General features: G+C 40.8%; 1 protein-coding gene across 2 annotated transcripts in view; it reads left to right on the top strand.

Moving 5' to 3' along the window:
- AHR (aryl hydrocarbon receptor) overlaps positions 1-20780 on the top strand; it is a 164007-nt gene that overhangs the window by 104706 nt on the left and 38521 nt on the right. For both annotated transcript variants that reach the window (XM_077268742.1, XM_077268743.1), the window contains exons 4-5: positions 6316-6405; positions 15261-15381. In XM_077268742.1, coding sequence (XP_077124857.1) covers positions 6316-6405; positions 15261-15381 — 211 coding nt within the window. The remainder of the gene's footprint in view (positions 1-6315; positions 6406-15260; positions 15382-20780) is intronic.

Below are 20780 nucleotides of genomic sequence, written 5' to 3'. Positions count from 1 at the left end.
CAGTGTTTTATTAAGTCTCTGTAATACATGTTTACCGATCTTTTCCCATAATGATTTTTATGTTTGGTGGCTTCAGTAATGTATAGACACCTTGTTCTTCTCCCAGTAATTTAAGGAATGTTTCCCATCTAACTTGCATACATGGATGGATATTCTGTATGAAAACTACTGAATCCTCAATTCATGAAAACGTGTTGGACACACTTAACCCGGCGTGAACATTTATTACACTTGAAGCCTTTTTCTTGTGAAAAAAAAACTTTATATTTAGGCACATAAATCAATTTTTGTACATTTTCTGGTCCCCCCCTAATGTTAGTCTTAACGCTGCAATGAACCACATCCATCTCCCTAACTAATGGAGTGATTGTGCTGAAGAGATGACCTTTGTTGTAAAACCCAAGTGTGGATGCCATGTTAACAAGTGAGCCAGTATGCACAAGCAACCGATGACCGCTGTTATGTGCTTACATGATGCATAAATAACCATTAAAGACAAAAGGGCCGAGCAGGGCCGGGGCCCAACTGCAGACACCTGCCCATGGGGGCCTATAAATGAAATACCCAGCTCAAGAGGCAGGAAAGTGAGGAGCGGCCCCTTTCTGAGCTAGACTTTTCATCTATATAGCTTCCCGTGGGCAGATGTCTGCACAGTCGGCCCCGCTCCTGCTCTGCCCTTATTCATATTGAGGTCGGCTGACACAAGATAAGGTTTTAATACTAGAGACCAGATAGGACCGTCTAGATTGGGCACACCTTGTCGCGGTGGGATGGCTTGTATCAAAATAGTGTAACCAAGTACCCAATGTTATTTACATATACTATTACTATTCACTTATTTACTTGCTATATTCATTTTGTGTTTTTCTTGGGTTTTGTCTCTGAAATGACCACAGCGTGAACTTGCTCTTACACAATGCATATACAGTGCCTTGCAAAAGTATTCGGCCCCCTGGAATTTTTCAACCTTTTCCCACATATCATGCTTCAAACATAAAGGTACCAAATGTAAATTTTTGGTGAAGAATCAACAAGTGGAACACAATTGTGAAGTTGAACGAAATTTATTGGTTATTTTAATTTTTTGTGGTAATTCAAAAACTGAAAAGTGGGGCGTGCAATATTATTCGGCTCCTTTAACTTAATACTTTGTTGCACAACCTTTTGCTGCGATGACAGCTGCAAGTCACTTGGGGTATGCCTCTATCAGTTTTGTACATCCAGAGACTGAAATTCTTGCCCATCTTACTTGGCAAACAGCTCGAGCTCAGTGAGGTTTGATGGAGATCGTTTGTGAACAGCACTTTTCTGCTCTTTTCCACAGATTCTCGATTGGATTGAGGTCTGGACTTTGACTTGGCCATTCTAACACCTGGATACGTTTATTTGTGAACCATTCCATTGTAGATTTTGCTTTATGTTTGGGATCATTGTCTTGTTGGAAGACAAATCTCAGTCCCAGTCTCAGGTCTTTTGCAGACTCCAACAGGTTTTCTTCAAGAATGGTCCTGTATTTGGCTCCATCCATCTTCCCAACAATTTTAACCATCTTCCCTGTTCCTGCTGAAGAAAAGCAGGCCCAAACCATGATGCTGCCACCACCATGTTTGACAGTGGGGATGGTGTGTCCAGGGTGATGAACTGTGTTGCCTTTACGTCAAACATATCGTTTGGCATTGTTGTCAAAAAGTTCGATTTTGGTTTCATCTGACCAGAGCACCTTCTTCCACATGTTTGGTGTGTCTCCCAAGTGGCTTGTTGCAAACTTTAAACAACACTTTTTATGTATATCTTTGAGAAATGGCTTTCTTCTTGCCACTCTTCCATAAAGGCCAGATTTGTGCAGTGTACGACTGATTGTTGTCCTATGGACAGACTGTCCCACCTCAGCTGTAGATCTCTGCAGTTCATCCAGAGTGATCATGGGCCTCTTGGCTGCATCTCTGATCAGTCTTCTCCTTGTTTGAGATGAAAGTTTAGAGGGACGGCCGGGTCTTGGTATGATACTCCTTCCGTTTCAATATGACGCTTGCACAGTGCTCCTTGGGATGTTTAACGTTTTGGAAATCATTTTGTATCCAAATCCGGCTTTAAACTTCTTCACAACAGTATCACAGACCTGCCTGTTGTGTTCCTTGGCCTTCATGATGCTCTCTGCTTCAAACAGAACCCTGAGACTATCACAGAGCAGGTGCATTTATACGGAGACTTGAGTACACACAAGTGGATTATATTTATCATCATTAGTCATTTAGGACAACATTGGATCATTCAGAGATCCACAATGAACTTCTGGAGTGCGTTTGCTGCACTGAAAGTAAAGGGGCCGAATAATATTGCACGCCCCACTTTTCAGTTTTTGAATTTCCACAAGAATTTAAAAAAAACAATAAATGTCGTTCAACTTCACAATTGTGTTCCACTTGTTGTTGATTCTAAAGCAAAAATTAACATTTGATATCTTTATGTTCGAAGCATGATATGTGGGAAAAGGTTGAAAAGTTCCAGGGGTCCGAATACTTTCGCAAGGCACTGTATATTAACTTATGCTCCAGCTCATTTCTTTGGTTTTGCTATAGTTTCTTGTACCTGGTACAAACAGGGGCACTACCCGCTTTCTAAGCTACGTGTTTCATCTATATAGCTTCCCATAGGCAGGTGTCTGACCAGTCGGGCCCCGGTCCTGCTCCGCCCTCATTCACATTGAGATCGGTTGACACAAGATAAGGTTTAAATGGTCAGAACCATCCCGACTGGGTACACCTTGTCATGGTGGGGCGGCTTTTACACTTTTATTTATTTATTTTTTTTATCAAAGTGGTGGTCACTAAGTCCCCTATGATATTTTCATGTACTATTACTATTTCCTTACTACAGGGTATTTACTCTTTTTTTCTTTTTTTTTTTTTTCTTAGATTTTGACATTTAACAGACAAAACCCAAGATAAAACGCAAAATGAGCAAATGCCCTGTATAAATAGTAACCGTACATGTGACACTTAGTTAACACTTTTAATCCATATCACTTGCCTGATTATTTTTTCTGTATCTTCATGATAATGATGATGATGATTTTCACATAGCAAATGAAAAAAACAGGAAAAGCCAGTAATGCTAATGTGTTACACTCTGTTTTCTGGTAAAAGTACATATGGGCAGATTTCTCAGTGATTGTGTGTCTATGGTAGGTTTAGTGTGTGCACCAAGATCTTTCCCAGCACATAGTCCAGGCCTAAGAGATGTAGCATAATCACAGTGAAACTAGTGTTAATCATCTATTAAGTCACGATCTTACATGTTCGTGAAAAAAAATTCTTATTTTTTTTTTTAATGATATGAAGCTTTATAATTTCATTTTAGTGAATTTTGTAAACACCATTTTTGAAAAGTCTTGTCCACCGTAACATCTTATCACTAGAAATGAGTGAATTGATTCACAGCACCCTAGGCCATGTCCATAGCTACTGCACAAGAGTCCTGCGATCCGCTTCCTGTCTGCCAGGATCATGGCGCCTATTTTGGTTTGTAGCGCTCCTGATTTCACACCGGGCCTACTATTCAGAAGAGGTGCTGGGTAGTCCGACAGGTAGGAGCCAGATCGCAGGGCTCCCATCTATTGGCCACACACTATTGTGGCAGCTGGACCAGTGTCCTGCAAATTGATTCACTCATCTTGGCTTTCAACTGTTCACGATTGGTAATAAGTGTCTGACTGATGGGACCCCCAATTGAGCGAGACCCCCAGAACGATAATTTGGAGTCCCTGATTGAACAGGGTGATGCTCACTATCCCCACTAGCACTCCATTCATTGTGACTGATTAGCACCAAATATCTATGGAGCCGTATGTCGGAGGGAGCAGGAGGAATAAAATAAGCACAATAAACTGATCACTTTCCATCTGGTGATGGGTCCTCTTTAAGGTAAAACAAGCCATAAATCTATTTTGAGTTCAATTCCCATAAGGTATTAGGCAGTTTTTTTTTTTTTTTGTTTTGTTTTTTTTTTTAAACTTAAGACAATAAAATAGTCAGACTCCAAATATGACAATCATAATAAATACCGGTACCTAGATGAACAACCCATTTCCAGAAATCGCCAGAGTTCAGTGAAGTGGGATCCCACATGCCCTAAAACGTGGGTTGTATAATGGTGCCAACGCGTGCACACAATGTAAGTGCATCACAGAGCTTGCTGGTGCTCGAGTTATGTTATTGGACTAGAATTGTTTGGGGGTTTTTTGCTATTTTTTTTATAAATGTGTGTGTGTCCTGTTGCATATTTAATAGAAAGCATTTGCTCTAAAATGATTACTAAATTAATTTGAAACAGTACTAGAGGATTCCTACAAATGGGTCACTTTATTTATTTTTTTTCAATTACCGTAAGAGGATGTGTTATATATTTTCCGTGTGAATTCGTGTAGTGAATCAAGTAGTGGTCAAGTAGTACAGTAGCGGTCAAGTAGATGAAATTTGGGAAAAATCTTAAGCAACAACATAAAGTTTGTGGATAAAGCTCAGCCCACCCGATATGCATATGTTATTTTAGATGGTGGAAAAGGAGGTGAGCTGCGGAGGGGTCTGCAACTTGCCCTCCATGTATTTTCTACAATTTGTGCTATATCCCAATAACACCTACTTTCTAAATCGAGGTGAACCATGTGCCACAGATAATAGATTTTCATCACACTAATATAAAGATCTTTGCAAACTATTCAATTGCAAATCTAGTTAAGATTTTATATATATATACGTGTGTGTGTGTGTATATGTATGTGTGTATATGTATGTGTGTATATATATATATATATATATATATATATATATATATATATATATATATATATATATATATATATATATATATATATACATATATAGTATATAGGAGTCCAAGGTTGCTTGGTGGATGCGCTGAAACCACCTCCTGGCATCTGTGGTTCTTCATTTGATTAGCTGGCCTGGGTCGAGACCACATGTGCGGCACGCCGCAGTGATGTTGCGCCAGGCCAGCTCATCAACACATGAGCCAGCAATGCCTTCAAGTAAGAGTTGGTTTGTAGGGCTCTCATCCACTAACCACAGGTCAGTGACGTGGTCGATAGACTACATTCATCCATTCATTTATTTTTATGTTGTTGGGTGTCTTTTATGATACAAACTTTCCATCCACCCTGGTCTGGCTTCTGAAGACATAGCAACAACTCGTATACACGATGCACATTCACATACAGACTAATTGTAGATTACGTTTTTCTTTTCTACTTTTGTCTAAAGAAGAAATTGGATCGCGAAGCAGCTCTATTTATTTTGGCTTTTGTTAATTCGTTTTACTGGAAGTTGATCTCTGCGCGTAGATGTGCTGCCAATTTTTACATGTTTTGTTTGTTATCAACAAGGCATAGGCCATGTTGATTGTACGAGCAGATAAATGCGCTTTCCGTGACTTATCACAGAAGGAGACGTTTTGGCTGCTTGTTTACGGAGAGGCAGACTTGTCCAAATCAGATTTTTGTCCTTTTGCTATTTTTAAAGCAAATGAGACTTTGGTCTCGTTTACCTAAAGGACCTGTGACATTAAATCACCGTGAGCGGCTGCATGTTTCCCTATCAATGATCGTTTACTAACCTGTTTACAGAGGCTGACCAAGCTTACCATGCACACAAGTAAGAGGTCGATCAGTGCCATTGTTCTCGGCAGCACATGTTTCATTGTACACAGGATGATGCGCTGCCGAGGACAATGATTTATTTTTTTTTTTCCATCAAGCTTAAAAAATCATTTTGCCGGGCAAACGATCGTTTTGATTATTTGCCAGGTGATTGGCTGCCAGTTCACACTAATCTATTATCCAGAAGCTAGCATTCTTAGAATTCCCGCTAATCGTGCAATTTAAATGCACTTCTTGTTTTTTTAATAGTTTTATCAAAAATTTAGATTCCAACCCCTCTCCCCCTAGAAAAAATGTATGTGAAGGTAGCCACTATAAAGCTAGGATGAAGGGGGGGGAAGAAAGGCTTGTCCTTCCTTAAGGCAGCATAGTGTGCCTACAGTTCAGCCATGATGTGCATTCGGTTTTATAGAGAGTAAGATGGAGTGTATGCAGTTTTCCAATTTTTCAGTTTCTTACTTGATTTTATACTTGATGTGCAGCGTCCAGCACTGGAGTAATATTTTAATGTATTTTCATTCTATATTTTTTGTTGATAAAAATATTCATCCAGGCATTATTGAATAATTATATCTTTATTGTGTTTTATACTTTTTTTATAATATTTGATTATATTGAATTAAATAATTCTTCTCTTGCAGGCACTCAATGGATTTGTGCTGGTGGTGGCCTCCGATGGGCTTGTGTTTTTTTCATCATCCACCATTCAAGATTATCTTGGATTTCAGCAAGTATGTACCAGTATTTCTTTACTTGATATGTATAGAGAGATATTCATTTTTTTTTGCAGCCATTTTTTCTACACAATCGGTTTTCGTTCCAAGTACATTCTGCCTATTGTTGTATAAGGACACATGGACATCATGACCAAGGCAGGGAACAGCTAGGCAAAAGGGTGTCCAAGTCTAGATATGCCTAGTCTGTGTATTAATGGGAACACGTCACCTCGAGAAGCACTATTTTTCTGCAAGTAGTCTGCTATTTACCTGTTGGTAATTGCAGGAGTAGCAGACTTTTGGGAGCAGCAGATAAAGGAAGAAAAGACATTTTTATTCTCCCTGTAGCTGCTCTCTTCCTGTCGTCGGGACGGTGCAGAGATTGGTTATAGCCTCCGCACAGCCTTCTCACACTGCACACAGTGCAGGCTGTTAATCACAGTGGCCAGGAGTTATTACAGCTGCACTCACATTATAGCAAGCGGTGAGTGGAGGCAAGTACCTACAGGAAGAATAAAACGTAATTTTATTCCTAATAGGCGTCTTTCCAGTAAGCCAAGTACACAGTACTGCGGATTATTACTATATATATGGACAGGACAGGTTCCCTTTAAATAGTTAGTATATGTTACACGTCAGGCTGAGACAGCTGCTCTCCAGAGATGACAATCACGTGGAACCCCTGTAGAACATTTTTGGTAAGGATAATAAATATAGAAGTCCCTTTGCAGATTTTTACCAAGCTTTAGACTTATGATGACTCTTTTCATACTAAAGACCCCCATATACATTAAAGGCATTGGGATTGGCTGTTCAGCTATGTGAATTTTGACACAAAACTGAATGATATTTTCCACTGTTCATATTTCCCTCCACCTTGACTAAAGCCTCAGTTTCAACTGCAGTAAATCAGCCCCCTAAACATAATGTTGCCTCCACTATCCTTCACTGTAGGCATAGTGTTCTTTTGTTGCTGTGCAGTGTTAGCTTTAAGCCAAACATACCTGTTGGAATTATGGCCAAGAAGATCAACCTTGGTCTCATCACACATAACACGTTTTTGGCAAACTTTTAGGTTTTGGCGAAACATTGACGTACTTGGATGTTTTGCTTTGTAAAAAGAAGCTTTCATCTTGCCACTCTACTTCACAGGTCATATGAAGAGTATGAGAGATTTTTGTCTCATGCAGTACAATACCCTTACTTTCCAGAAATTTCTGCATGGCCTTTAATGTTGCTGTACAACTCTTGGCGGTCTCCCAGATAAATGTTATTCTTGTCTTTTCATCAGTTTTGGTGGTTGTTCAGTTCTAGATACGCCTCTGGACGTAGATCTGGGGATTTATCCTGACGGAATATAGGCTGAACTGGATGGACAAATGTCTTTTTTCGGCCTTGCTAACGATGTTACTATGTTAGGTAGTGTCGATGTTGGGGCAAATTTAAGCCACTTGTCGATGACTGTCTTTACAATGTTTCATGGCATATACATACAGTATTTGTACCGAATATGGGTCATATTAAAGGAGGAAAAAGTTCTGAAATGATTCTTCTTGGAGTGATTTTTGTTTTCACGACCAGCACCTGGCATTCTAACAGTGGCGTTTTGCCTTTTTATATCCACTATAGATACTGCTTGGGTTTCCGGTACCCAGCACATCCATTGATCAGCTATTTGAGGCTCCATTGGCGAATGGATATAAACAGTGTATAGAGCCAGAACAGTGTTGTGGCCAAAATGTGCATCTCTGCTCCTATTTACTTCAATGGAATCTATGCTGCAGTTCCTAATAATGGCCACTCTACTGTGTATGGAGGTGTAATGCTCCGGCTCTATATACTGAACGGTGGGTGTGCCCAGGGTGCCGGACCCCATTAGTCTGATATAGATTATTTATACCTAGGATAGACCATCAATGACTAAGTAGTGGGCAACCTCTTTAAAGGGAACCTGTCGCCCCCAAAATCGAAGATGAGATAAGCTCACCAGCATCAGGGGCTTATCTACATCATTCTGTAATACTGTAGATAAGCCCCCGATGTATCCTGAAAGATGAGAAAGAGAGGTTGTATTATACTCACCCAGGGGCGGTCCCAGTCTGGTTCTGGTCCGATGGGCGTCGTGGTCCGGGGCCTCCCATCTTCTTACGACTACGTCCTCTTCTTGTCTTCACGCTGTGGCTCCGGCGCAGGTGTACTTTGTATGCCCTGTTGAGGGCAGAGCAAAGTACTGCAGTGCGCAGGCGCCGGGAAAGGTCTGAGAGGCTCAGCGCCAAAAGACCAGAAGAGGACATCATCGTAAGAAGATGGGAGTCTCTGGACCAGACCGCGACGCCCATCGGACCAGAACCGGACTGGGACCGCCCCTGGGTGAGTATAATCTAACCTCTTTTTCTCATCTTTCAGGTTACATCGGGGGGCTTATCTACAGCATTCCAGAATGCTGTAGATAAGCCCCTGATGCTGGTGGGCTTAGCTCACCTTCGATTTTGGGGGTGACAGGTTCCCTTTAAGAGTACCCATTGATCATGTTTTATAGTAAAATAGGGTACCTTTAATACCTGCATGTTCTGCCCATTTGCCCTTGGTAGGACAACCCTGTTTCGAATACCACTTTCCCATGACAGACATGACTCGGATGCTACTGTAAAGAGGGTCTCTGCTTCCCACACTCTATCTACTCACCCATCACAATAGACTTAGAATGAGCCAAGTGCACCCCACAGTCAATTTGCACATCACCCTTTTCGCTGCCATCACTCGCCATTTTGTTAGACCAGCGAGATGCCTGCAGGGAGTCGCCTGCTAGCACGAATACCACCCAGCTTTCCCCAGCACCTGATGGGTACTTTCCTTGCTGTCAGACAGACTTACACAGGATGACGCTGCAGGGTATACTCGCCCTCTTTAGGGTAGTCTGTACTTTTAGAGCAGCAAGGGACACATTTATAAAAATTTTTATTTAATATAGAAAATAATATAGTGGTTAAAAAAGATGAAATAAAGATATGCATAAAAGCAAGGATCGTATAAAATGGGTTAAATACAGATATTTTAGGATTTTGGATCAGTGAGAACATCTGGCGGAGGAGAACGCTGTGGGAAATAAGGACAGATCTGCAGTGCACGTTGCTTCTCTTGGAGTCTGACACTGATATTCGGTAGGTGAGATGTTATAAGGGGTCTCCCCAGACCCCTCACTCCTCCCTCTGCTTAGGTAAGAGGAGGACAACTGTGATTAAAACCCACTTTTGACTCTTAATATCTACTCTGGGCCATATTTTACCCCAGGAACCTCTTGGAGAAACATCTCCATCTTACCAAAGAGAATTCAAGAATTCCATGCAGATGAACATGATATAACCAGTATTCCGGGAGATTTTGAATTCCTGTGGGTTGACAGCTACCAACACCTTTCGCGATTTTACCCACAGATGCCAATATGTTCTTCGATCATGACTAGTTCCATGGTGGATTGTGTCAGACTCAAATTGTTAGAAAGACTACATCAAAATATTGTTTTTCATTATGTCATGTGTGGTCCCTACAGCTGAGAAGTCAGTATCTGGCCTTCTCAGGCTCTTTTCTTACCTTTGGTTTACCACCTAGGTCAGTGTTTCACAACTCCAGTCCTCAAGACCCACCAACAGGTCAGGTTTTCAGGATTTCCTTAGTATTGCCCAGGTGATGGAATTAATGCTTGAGTACGTGATGAAAATATCACCTCTGCAAGACTAAGAATATCCTGAAAAGCTGACCTGTTAGTGGGTATTGAGGACTGGATTTGAGAAACGAAGACTTAAGGTACCTTCACGCTGAACGATATCGCTAGCGATCCGTGACGTTGCAACGTCCTGGATAGCGATATCGTTGAGTTTGACAGGCAGCAGCGATCAGGATCCTGCTGTGCCATCGTTGGTCGGAGCAGAAAAGCCAGAACTTTATTTCGTCGCTGGATCTCCCGTAGACATCGCTGGATCGGTGTATGTGACACCGATCCAGCGATGTCTTCACTGGTAACCAGGGTAAACATCGGGTTACTAAGCGCAGGGCCGCGCTTAGTAACCCGATGTTTACCCTGGTTACCAGCGTAAACGTAAAAAAAACCAAACACTACATACTTACATTCCGGTGTCTGTCACCCGGCGCTGTGCTTCTCTGCACTGTCAGCGCCGGCCGGAAAGCAGATTACAGCGGTGACGTCACTTTCCGGCTGGCGCTTACCCAGTGCAGAGAAGCACAGCGCCGGGGGACAGACACCGGAATGTAAGTATGTAGTGTTTGGGTTTTTTTTCATTTACGCTGGTAACCAGGGTAAACATCGGGTTACTAAGCGCGGCCCTGCGCTTAGTAACCCGATGTTTACCCTGGTTACCAGGGGACTTCGCATAGTTGGTCGCTGGAGAGCGGTCTGTGTGACAGCTCTCCAGCGACCACACAGCGACGCTGCAGCGATCGGGATCGTTGTCTAGATCGCTGCAGCGTCGCTACATGTGACAGTACCTTTAGGTGCTAGCAAGGGAACATGTAGGAAACATCTGCTGGACTGTTTATCTAGAATTGACCGCTAATTAGTCTATAGACACAAAATGTTTGCTCTACCTGCGGATAGCTAGATCTAATTACTTGCGCCCATAGAGGGTGCTACCAGTGTTCAATGACGTAAGCCTTTGATATAATCCATAACTTCTTCACCATAACAAACCCTTTGAAGACCATGGTTCATTGATGCTTCAGCACCCATGCCAAATCTTAGACTTGGAGTATAAAGCGATGTAAACTAAAACATCTTTAACAGTTTTACTTAATTTAAGGAAGCTCTTCCACCAAAAATATTATCTCCTAAACCTTATGTAAATACATTCCTCAGCATTGAATTTGCAGGGAAGGAAAAGTCATGGAATTATGGAAATTTCAGGATTAATAGACATGTTAATGATATAGAAATGGTCAAAAAAATGGAAACTAAATTTTCAAAACATCTCGACTTAGTCATTATAGAGTATGAGTGCCACATGCATAAATCCCTGCACTTAGTCTTGGCGGTTATCAATGACATCTGAGCACTATTCTGCCACACTAAATGCGCTCAGACACAGAAATCATCAACATCCACTGCTGGCAGATCCCTTTGCTATTGCCGACCAGTGATGTCCCAGATGTGCTCATGCAGCCCATGGTAGCAGGGCTGCAAATAAAAGACTGTAGTAGCTCGAAGTGACTGCAGACTGCCAAGTTGTGACATTGTGCTACATGCACCCTTGTCATGATTCCTTAGTTTTTGTGGTCAGTTGACTGCGTGTATGATACTCGGTCATTGACAGTTTTCACCTTATGACTGAATGCAGAGATAGCTGTCAATCATTAGTAGGACCACCCACTGGACTCTTCTACATACAAACACCTGGGATTTAATGCTGCATCATTTCCAATAACCCTATATATCAGCTTCTCCTTCTCTATACCGGTTCAGGTTCCCTTTATGTCACCCCTGTAAGAAGTCTTCCAGAATTTAAAACCGTAACTCAAAACACAAGTGAAAGTGAGAGACGTGACCACAATCGGGACAATCAGCACAGTCTGTCTGGTCTTATATTTAGAATGAGCTCTGCGGTGTTGGCAGACGTGTAATGACAGGGTTAAAAATGCCCTTTTATTCTTCCGGCTGAAAGGTCCAAGCCCTGAAAAAAAAAAAAAAAAAAAAAGTTGCGTGTGAAGTTCTAATTAAATACTATGACTTTGATTGCTTTGGTATTTCCTCAGTATCAGCTGGCACAGATGAGGTTTTCACAAGCCAAGTAAAACAGAGATTTTTTTTTTGTAAGGTTTTGTTTTTATTATATTAGTAGAACAACAGGGAATGAAATGTTATACTGTGTGCCGAGCACGGATTCCATTTAAAGACCCAGCGCTCTGTGCAAAGACTTAAAGCCTTACAGCTACAAGCTAAAAGAATAATTCACTAGGTTGAAAGTAAGGAAAAAATAAGCAAATGAAGGAAAAATTAAAGGGGTTTTCCCATCTACAAAATCCTATTCCAATATATGGTAGGTATAATAATAATATGAAATGCTTCCAATTAGAAATTGAGTATAGTTATTCAGATTCACTATGTCGCTTATCTCATGTAGGGCATTGCAGTAGCTTAGGTATCCATGGTTACCTCCACTCATGTAGTGACAGACAGCTCTTAGTGGTCGTATCCATGGATACCTAAGCTACTGCAATACCCTACATGAGATAAGCGACATAGCAAATCAGAAGAACTATGCTAAATTTTAATTGGAGGTATTTCATAATATTACCTGTAATACAGGGTGGGCCATGTATATGGATACACCTAAATAAAATGGAAATGGTTGGTGATATCAACTTCCTGTTTGTGGTACGTTAGTATATGAAAGGGGAAAACTTTTGAAGGTGGGTGCTGACTATGGCGGCCATTTTGAAGTCAGCCATTTTTTAATGCAACTTTATAAATGGCCCACCCAGGTGTATCCATATAAATGGCCCACCCTGTACATATTGAGAAAGAATCTTGAAGATGGGAATACATACCCCTTTTAACCTTATTTATTTTTTCTAAATGAAGTAGTGTTCTGCAAAAGTCAGAAAATGGAAGCCATGTACTTACTAGTACAATTATTCAGAGCAGCAGCCAACATTTGGTCATTATTTTTGTTTTATTCCTAGAAATTTGGATTTGCTTGTAGTGACCATTTGTCCAAATTTAACACTGACCACTTTTTGAAAGAAAACCTAATATAAAAGGAGTGCTAATAATGCAAAGAACAAAATAATGTGATTTTACTTGATCACTATATAAATGGTCCATAAAAAAATTGGGACACGGTGTACAGCTGAGAGCTATTGACACTGAACAGGTAAATGCAGAAGTCCAAGCAAGAGACTAAAGAAAGAACCAGTGTAAACGGATACCCCTGAAAGGTCTAGGTCCAGAAAAGGGTATTTCACAAAATATGCTAATGAAGCAGCCAAATCAGAAGATGTCAGATATGGGTAGGTAACAGGTAAAAGTACACAGTGGCATAGATAACCTCACCAGTCAGGAAAACCGCACCTGACATGCGTTTCGCACCTAGCTTCATCAAGGGGTGATCACCACTTTTTGGTAAAATTATATAAATGTTTGTGTCTGAAGACTTTAAGGTTACGTTGCCATAATGGGTATGTTGCATTTTTCTCTGCATATTTTCAAGAGTATTACAGTTCTAGCAAAGTGTATTATAGGTTTTATTAAAAAATCTAATGCTCACGGGTTTTGTTTTTTATTCTATGTTGAGAATACTGGCATACTGCAGTATTCAAAATTGCACCGCAGATCCATTTCTCTTGTGGTAGATATGCGTTTATTTGCAAATTTTTTCCTATAGATCAGAATAAGACTTGGAAAATCCAGAGATAAACATTTATATCTGTTTTAGTGCATTTCTCGAAACACAATAAATACGTTTTTAATTCACATGTGACTTTTCTCAAAACTAAATAACAGGAAGTATCCAAAACAGAGCAGCTTTATTTAAAACCTGACACACGAAAAGAAGACAAACTGCAGCTTAAAAAACTCAATAAAAACACGTAACAAAAAGCCTTAAAAAATGCAATGAAAAACGCAAGTAACTTAACTTGGCTAATGGTGCAAAAATTCTGCCACATCAAAAAGTCAGCAAATATTCATTGAGAGCGAGCTTATCCTAAAACCCAGTGGACGCAGAGGTCGGCCCGTCCATCGGGATTGTGGTGTTGGTCACCCTCCGTAGGTGTCCTCTGGCCGCTTTCATGTCTGTTCAACGGCGTATAAAGGAAATTCTGCACCTGTGCAAAACTGTATGCACCCTCGGGACAGTCTGAGAAGCAAGCACATGGGTAAAAATCACCCCCACCTTGTTTCGTATAGATGCAGGGACCCCAGTGTTTCTTGTCTATCTTTCTTATGAATGGTCATCAGGGGGCCTTGATTCGTAGAGCACGAGGTCTGTAATAAGGGGGTTAGGGTTTCCTATCACAAAATACAACAGTTTTTGACATTTTAGAATTCCTACCAAAAAATGGGCAACCCCCTTAATGACTGCAGCCGTAATAGTTTTCATTTTGAAATGGGCTTCTAAGACGAGAGACCTCGGCAAGGTGCACAGACCTAGATTTGGAAGACCATAGGGTTCAGGATCCTGAAATTCCAAAAATGGCAGTTAAAATCAAGAAAATAGCTTTCCTTTTATGTCTTTTGTGCATTGCTTTCACTTGAAGTATTCATCCAACTGGAATCAAAATAGGCTTTTAACCGGATTAGCTGGTTCCTCCTAATTGTTACTGTAAAATCCTTTTTTTTTTCATTGCTATTTTTCTTTTAAGTTGAACCAAGACCTTTCTGCATCCAATAAAGTTTTATATCCAAATATTAGCTCACGCTAAATAAACCACCATATAAAACGTTCCCCGTCAGCTCTCGCTTAGTGCCACATGTCTGCTCGGCGTTCTGCAGTTGCCGTTTACATTATTAATAATCTGTTACGTCTACACGAAACACCCCGAGACATGCAGCGATGTTTGGTTATAAGCCATTTACAGCATATCAAGTAATGAACAATGATGACCATGAATGTTTTTAATAAAATATTTTTAATAAACTCTACTCTAGCAAAATGGGGAAAAATCGAAGTAATTTGCCCACCTCGTATGTTCTCACTCCCTCCACCTCTGATCACCATGCTCAAAAATTTGCAGGAAACAAATGCCATTTTTGTATTGTTAGTAGACCATATGGCTTTTTTTTTTTTTTTTTTTTTAAATAAAACTTAACTTCTTTGCAAATGTGGTAAAATGATGTGACTTTTTTTTTTTTTTCCTAGTCTGATGTAATCCACCAAAGTGTTTTTGAGCTGATCCATACGGAAGATCGGCCTGAATTCCAGCGTCAGCTGCATTGGGCTCTAGACCCCGTTCAGCCTTCAGACACACAGAGGTCTCCAGGTACGGTATTATTTTTTTATTAAGATGGTTGTTGCTCTGGGGTGTGATTGGCATCTATGTATATATAGTGATTGGTTGAAGTTATGTTAGATGTTAATGATGATACATGTTAAAGTGCTTGTCTACCAGAGAAAAAAAAAATGTTGCCAAAAGGCTCAGTGATGTTGAAATGACTTAAAAATAATATATACATACACATACATACAGTCATGGCCAAAAGTATTGACACCCCTGCAATTCTGTCAGATAACACTCAGTTTCTTCCTGAAAATGATTGCAAACACAAATTCTTCGGTATTATTATCTTCATTTAATTTGTCTTAAATGAAAAACCACAAAAGAGAATGAAGCAAAAAGCAAAACATTGATCATTTCTCACAAAACTCCAAAAATGGGCCAGACAAAAGTATTGGCTCCCTCAGCCTAATACTTGGTTGCACAACCTTTAGCCAAAATAACTGCGACCAACCGCTTCCGGTAACCATCAATGAGTTTCTTACAATGCTCTGCTGGAATTTTAGACCATTCTTCTTTGGCAAACTGCTCCAGGTCCCTGATATTTGAAGGGTGCCTTCTCCAAACTGCCATTTTTAGATCTCTCCACAGGTGTTCTATGGGATTCAGGTCTGGACTCATTGCTGGCCACCTTAGAAGTCTCCACTGCTTTCTCTCAAACCATTTTCTAGTGCTTTTTGAAGTGTGTTTTGGGTCATTGTCCTGCTGGAAGACCCATGACCTCTGAGGGAGACCCAGCTTTCTCACACTGGGCCCAACATTATGCTGCAAAATTTGTTGGTAGTCTTCAGACTTCATAATGCCATGCACACGGTCAAGCAGTCCAGTGCCAGAGGCAGCAAAGCAACCCCAAAACATCAGGGAACCTCCGCCATGTTTGACTGTAGGGACCGTGTTCTTTTCTTTGAATGCCTCTTTTTTTCTCCTGTAAACTCTATGTTGATGCCTTTGGCCAAAAAGCTCTACTTTAGTCTCATCTGACCAGAGAACATTCTTCCAAAACGTTTTAGGCTTTTTCAGGTAAGTTTTAGCAAACTCCAGCCTGGCTTTTTTATGTCTTGGGGTAAGAACTGGGCTCTTCCTGGGTCTCCTACCATACAGTCCCTTTTCATTCAGACGCCGACTGATAGTACAGGTTGACACTGTTGTACCCTCGGACTGCAGGGCAGCTTGAACTTGTTTGGATGTTAGTCGAGGTTCTTTATCCAACATCCGCACAATCTTGCGTTGAAATCTCTTGTCAATTTTTCTTTTCCGTCCACATCTAGGGAGGTTAGCCACAGTGCCATGGGCTTTAAACTTCATGATGACACTGCGCACGGTAGACACAGGAACATTCAGGTCTTTGGAGATGGACTTGTAGCCTTGAGATTGCTCATGCTTCCTCACAATTCGGTTTCTCAAGTCCTCAGACAGTTCTTTGGTCTTCTTTCTTTTCTCCATGCTCAATGTGGTACACACAAGGACACAGGACAGAGGTTGAGTCAGCTTTAATCCATGTCAACTGGCTGCAAGTGCGATTTAGTTATTGCCAACACCTGTTAGGTGCCACAGGTAAGTTACAGGTGCTGTTAATTACACAAACTAGAGAAGCATCACATGATTTTTTGAACAGTGCCAATACTTTTGTCCACCCCCTTTTTTATGTTTGGTGTGGAATTATATCCAATTTGGCTTCAGAACAATTCTTTTTGTGTTTTTTTCATTTAAGACAAATTAAATGAAGATAATAATACCAAAGAATTTGTGTTTGCAATCATTTTCAGGAAGAAACTGAGTATTATCTGACAGAATTGCAGGGGTGTGAATACTTTTGGCCATGACTGTGTGTATGTCCAAAAGTAGGTGGACAGTATGTGTAATAAAGCTATGGAGGGGGAGATTTATCAAACATGGTGTAAAGTGAAACTGATGCAGTTGCCCTAAGCAACCAATCAGATTCCACTTTTCGTTCTTCACAGACTCTTTGGAAAATGAAAGGTGGAATCTGATTCGACCATTCAGCCAATCACTAGTCGCTTTGGGAGCCAGCTCAGTCAATGATTGGCTGTTGGCATTTCCTGTGTGTCAGGAGGGGACCAGAAAGTTTCCGAACCACAGAGGCCCCCAGGCTGTGTCCAATGGGAGTAACGGGATAGTGAGGCGAGTATTGCCTTTTTTTTAGTACTGTGAGCCCTTTGTCATTTTTTTTTCTTGTACTGGTAACCCCTTTAAAAATGTTTTTCCTTTTGCTAATTCACCATAAATAAAGACAGCTGGGTTTTTATTCAGTAATTTTCTGTGTATTCTTGTTTTATAACAGCCGCTGAAAGTCTACATGTTAATTGTAGATAATTACATGCAGCAAACCCAGAGCCCAAGCCCCTCCCTGTATGTAATCCCTTAATTATGGAATTAGACACTTTCATAGAATGACCTCATATGGGCAGTTTACGGAGACTTGTTTGCTGTCAGTTTCTCCTGTGGGTTGTATATGTCCTCTTGGCGACACAACACTAAAGAAATGCTAAACCTAAAAATGAATTGATCTTTGAGTGTGCCGACTTTTCTGGATACAACCTTTCAGGAATCGTTTCTGTTTGATGTCTTCTGTGTTTGCCTGGCACATGACTTGGGGTCGGTCTTGGCTAAGTGGTTGGAGCTTGATGTCCATGTCGGCTACTGTAGGTGGAGCAGTGTAAGGAGGCGTCTGGCAGCGACTCTGTCGTAGAGATCACAGGGGCTCCTGGCCGAGCCGGCCCTTCTGTGTCTAGAGGAGGCGGAAGAGATACTTGCCAAATGATCAACCATCATTCTGCCAACAGCTATCCATTGTGTATGGATCCCCTTCGAATCGTTTATTTATTTTTTTAGATTGCCCATGGGTTTTTTATGTGTATTTACCTTGTTTTATGTTCCTTAGTAAACAAATGATCAATATTTTCTTTGCCAGAATGCACCGACAAATCTTTGAATACTTTTTGCACATTCGATCAACACCTCTTGAGCACATTTTTAAAAGTGTGAAAGTATTCCTTAGCGGTCATACTCCGCCTGTACGACAAGCCTAGATTTCTCCCCCTGCCTTCATAGTACAGGTTGTCCATGTGTCTTGGCTCACAACGGTGGTCCTTTTCTCCATTTGTTTAGTCTGCTTGTTCTTCGGTACACTGCAACGCATTTCCTTCACCGCTCACACCTGCTGGGCTTAATGCTGAACACATTTCCTCCTCCTCCTCCTCATGTTACGGCAAGAGCCCATGAAATCTGTTAGGTTTCCATGAACCGGTATGGTTTTGTGAACACAATGGCTTTATAATTCACATTAGCTAATGAAGGATTGCAATACTTGATGTATAATCACCAAATGTCCAACTATAGTGTCTGGCACTTCACAATACATATAACTCAAAGCTCGGTCTGACCTGACAAGACAGCCGAAACAAAGCGATCCAGAAAAAGAATTAAATTAAAGCTTTATTGTTTACAATTCAAATCACATGCCTCTATGCCCAAAGCACCCTAACAAAGTGGGAGGCTGGATAATACATATCAAACTCAATAGTCCATAATACAGGAAAATACAATTATATCCCTTAAGCCTATCTTGTATATTTATCGCTGCCTCAGTTTACACATAATACAAATATAAATAGAAACAAGGATGATATCTACCTGTGATACAGCGTCCCACCTCACCCCAACGCGCGATTCGCACCAAGCTTCTTCAGGGGGCGTGTCTGGGGTGGGTACAAGCGGGGTTCTTATCATGCCCGAACGCCAATGTGATGCCAGAGAGTGATAATGTGACCGGGAGTATGACGCGGTGCTCCTTTATACAGACAGTCCCTTCCGGACCTGTGCTCGTTGGAACGCCCGCTGGTACGCAAGCTATCCAAGTCTGAGCGCATCCGGAAATGAAAGGAGCAGGGGGCGGGCGCATGCGCACAGCCCTGTTGACACATCTCAATGCCGAAGGAGCCGTGCTAGATATCTGGCTAACTTTCACTTAGTTGCCGGGAAAAGGTAGTGAACGGAAGTTGACCAAGAGTGATAAAAAAAGTGCGTGTATTGGACATAGTTGAAGTACAATCACCCAAAGATCACCATATTATTTACCTTTCATAGAAAGTGAGGCGAGTTTATCCCCACCATAATAGACATCCATCAGATCTGTCCATAACAAAGTGACAACGTGCATACCTTCACTACGCTGTATATTATGCCACAAGTAGCCATACATACCACTTATAGTGCATATACTTTTTTTGTGCCTCTAAAGTGCCAGTTAGACTGAAGTGACCGTGCAAAATAAATAATTTATTAAAGTTAAATTAACATATAAAGTGCATTAATTGGTGATCCACCCACATATATCTATAATGCCCTTACATACAACTGTATATATACTAAAATCCCATCCCCCCTTAAAAGTGAAAATTCCAACCCCTACGTAAATATTTCTGAGTCCTGCGTATTATAACTAGACCGTACTATGCAGTTGGACAAAAAATGGGAAAAAATTCCTAAATAAACGGATACATCAATAAATTCTTCAGTCCAAGCCCTATAGTACTCTGCAGGGGTTATTCTGGTAATGCTCCATAGTCCCATTTCCTAAGATAATGCAGACAATGGAATTTTTCTGCTCCTCACGATAGGAATCCTTTTGTCCAACCAACAAGAAGCCGGTATCCCGGACGCCTCATCACGGCAAAAAAAGATCACATGTGCCTAAAAAACTAATAAGACAAGAATTAAGATCATAACTTTTTACTATTTAAAACCATTTCAGTTAAAAGAGAACCCCCAACCACAACCCATAAAAGGATATCCTAAACTGATCACAAAGGAAGCTAATACATCCAGGTCTCTTCTGTATCAAAGAAAAGAGGCAAAGCCCAGGCTTTCATTGAGTCCTTGGGGTGCCCATTTTTTCCCATTTTTTTTGTCCAACTGCATAGTACGGTCTAGTTATAATATGCAGGACTCAGAAATATTTACATAGGGGTTGGAATTTTCACTTTTAAAGGGGGATGGGATTTTAGTATATATACAGTTGTATGTAAGGGCATTATAGATATATGTGGGTGGATCACCAATTAATGCACTTTATATGTAGTTAAATTTAACTTTAATAAATTATTTATTTTGCACGGTCACTTTAGTCTAACTGGCACTTTAGAGGCACAAAAAAAGTATATGCACTATAAGTGGTATGTATGGCTACTTGTGGCATAATATACAGCGTAGTGAAGGTATGCATGTTGTCACTTTATGTTATGGAAAGATCTGATGGATGTCTATTATGGTGAGGATAAACTCACCTCACTTTCTATGAAAGGTAAATAATATGGTGATCTTTGGGTGATTATACTTCAACTATGTCCAATACACGCACTTTT

Source organism: Ranitomeya variabilis, chromosome 6, assembly GCF_051348905.1.
Source record: "Ranitomeya variabilis isolate aRanVar5 chromosome 6, aRanVar5.hap1, whole genome shotgun sequence".
In the NCBI taxonomy this organism is placed as follows: Eukaryota; Metazoa; Chordata; class Amphibia; order Anura; family Dendrobatidae; genus Ranitomeya; species Ranitomeya variabilis.
This window is presented reverse-complemented; position numbering and strand designations above follow the sequence as displayed.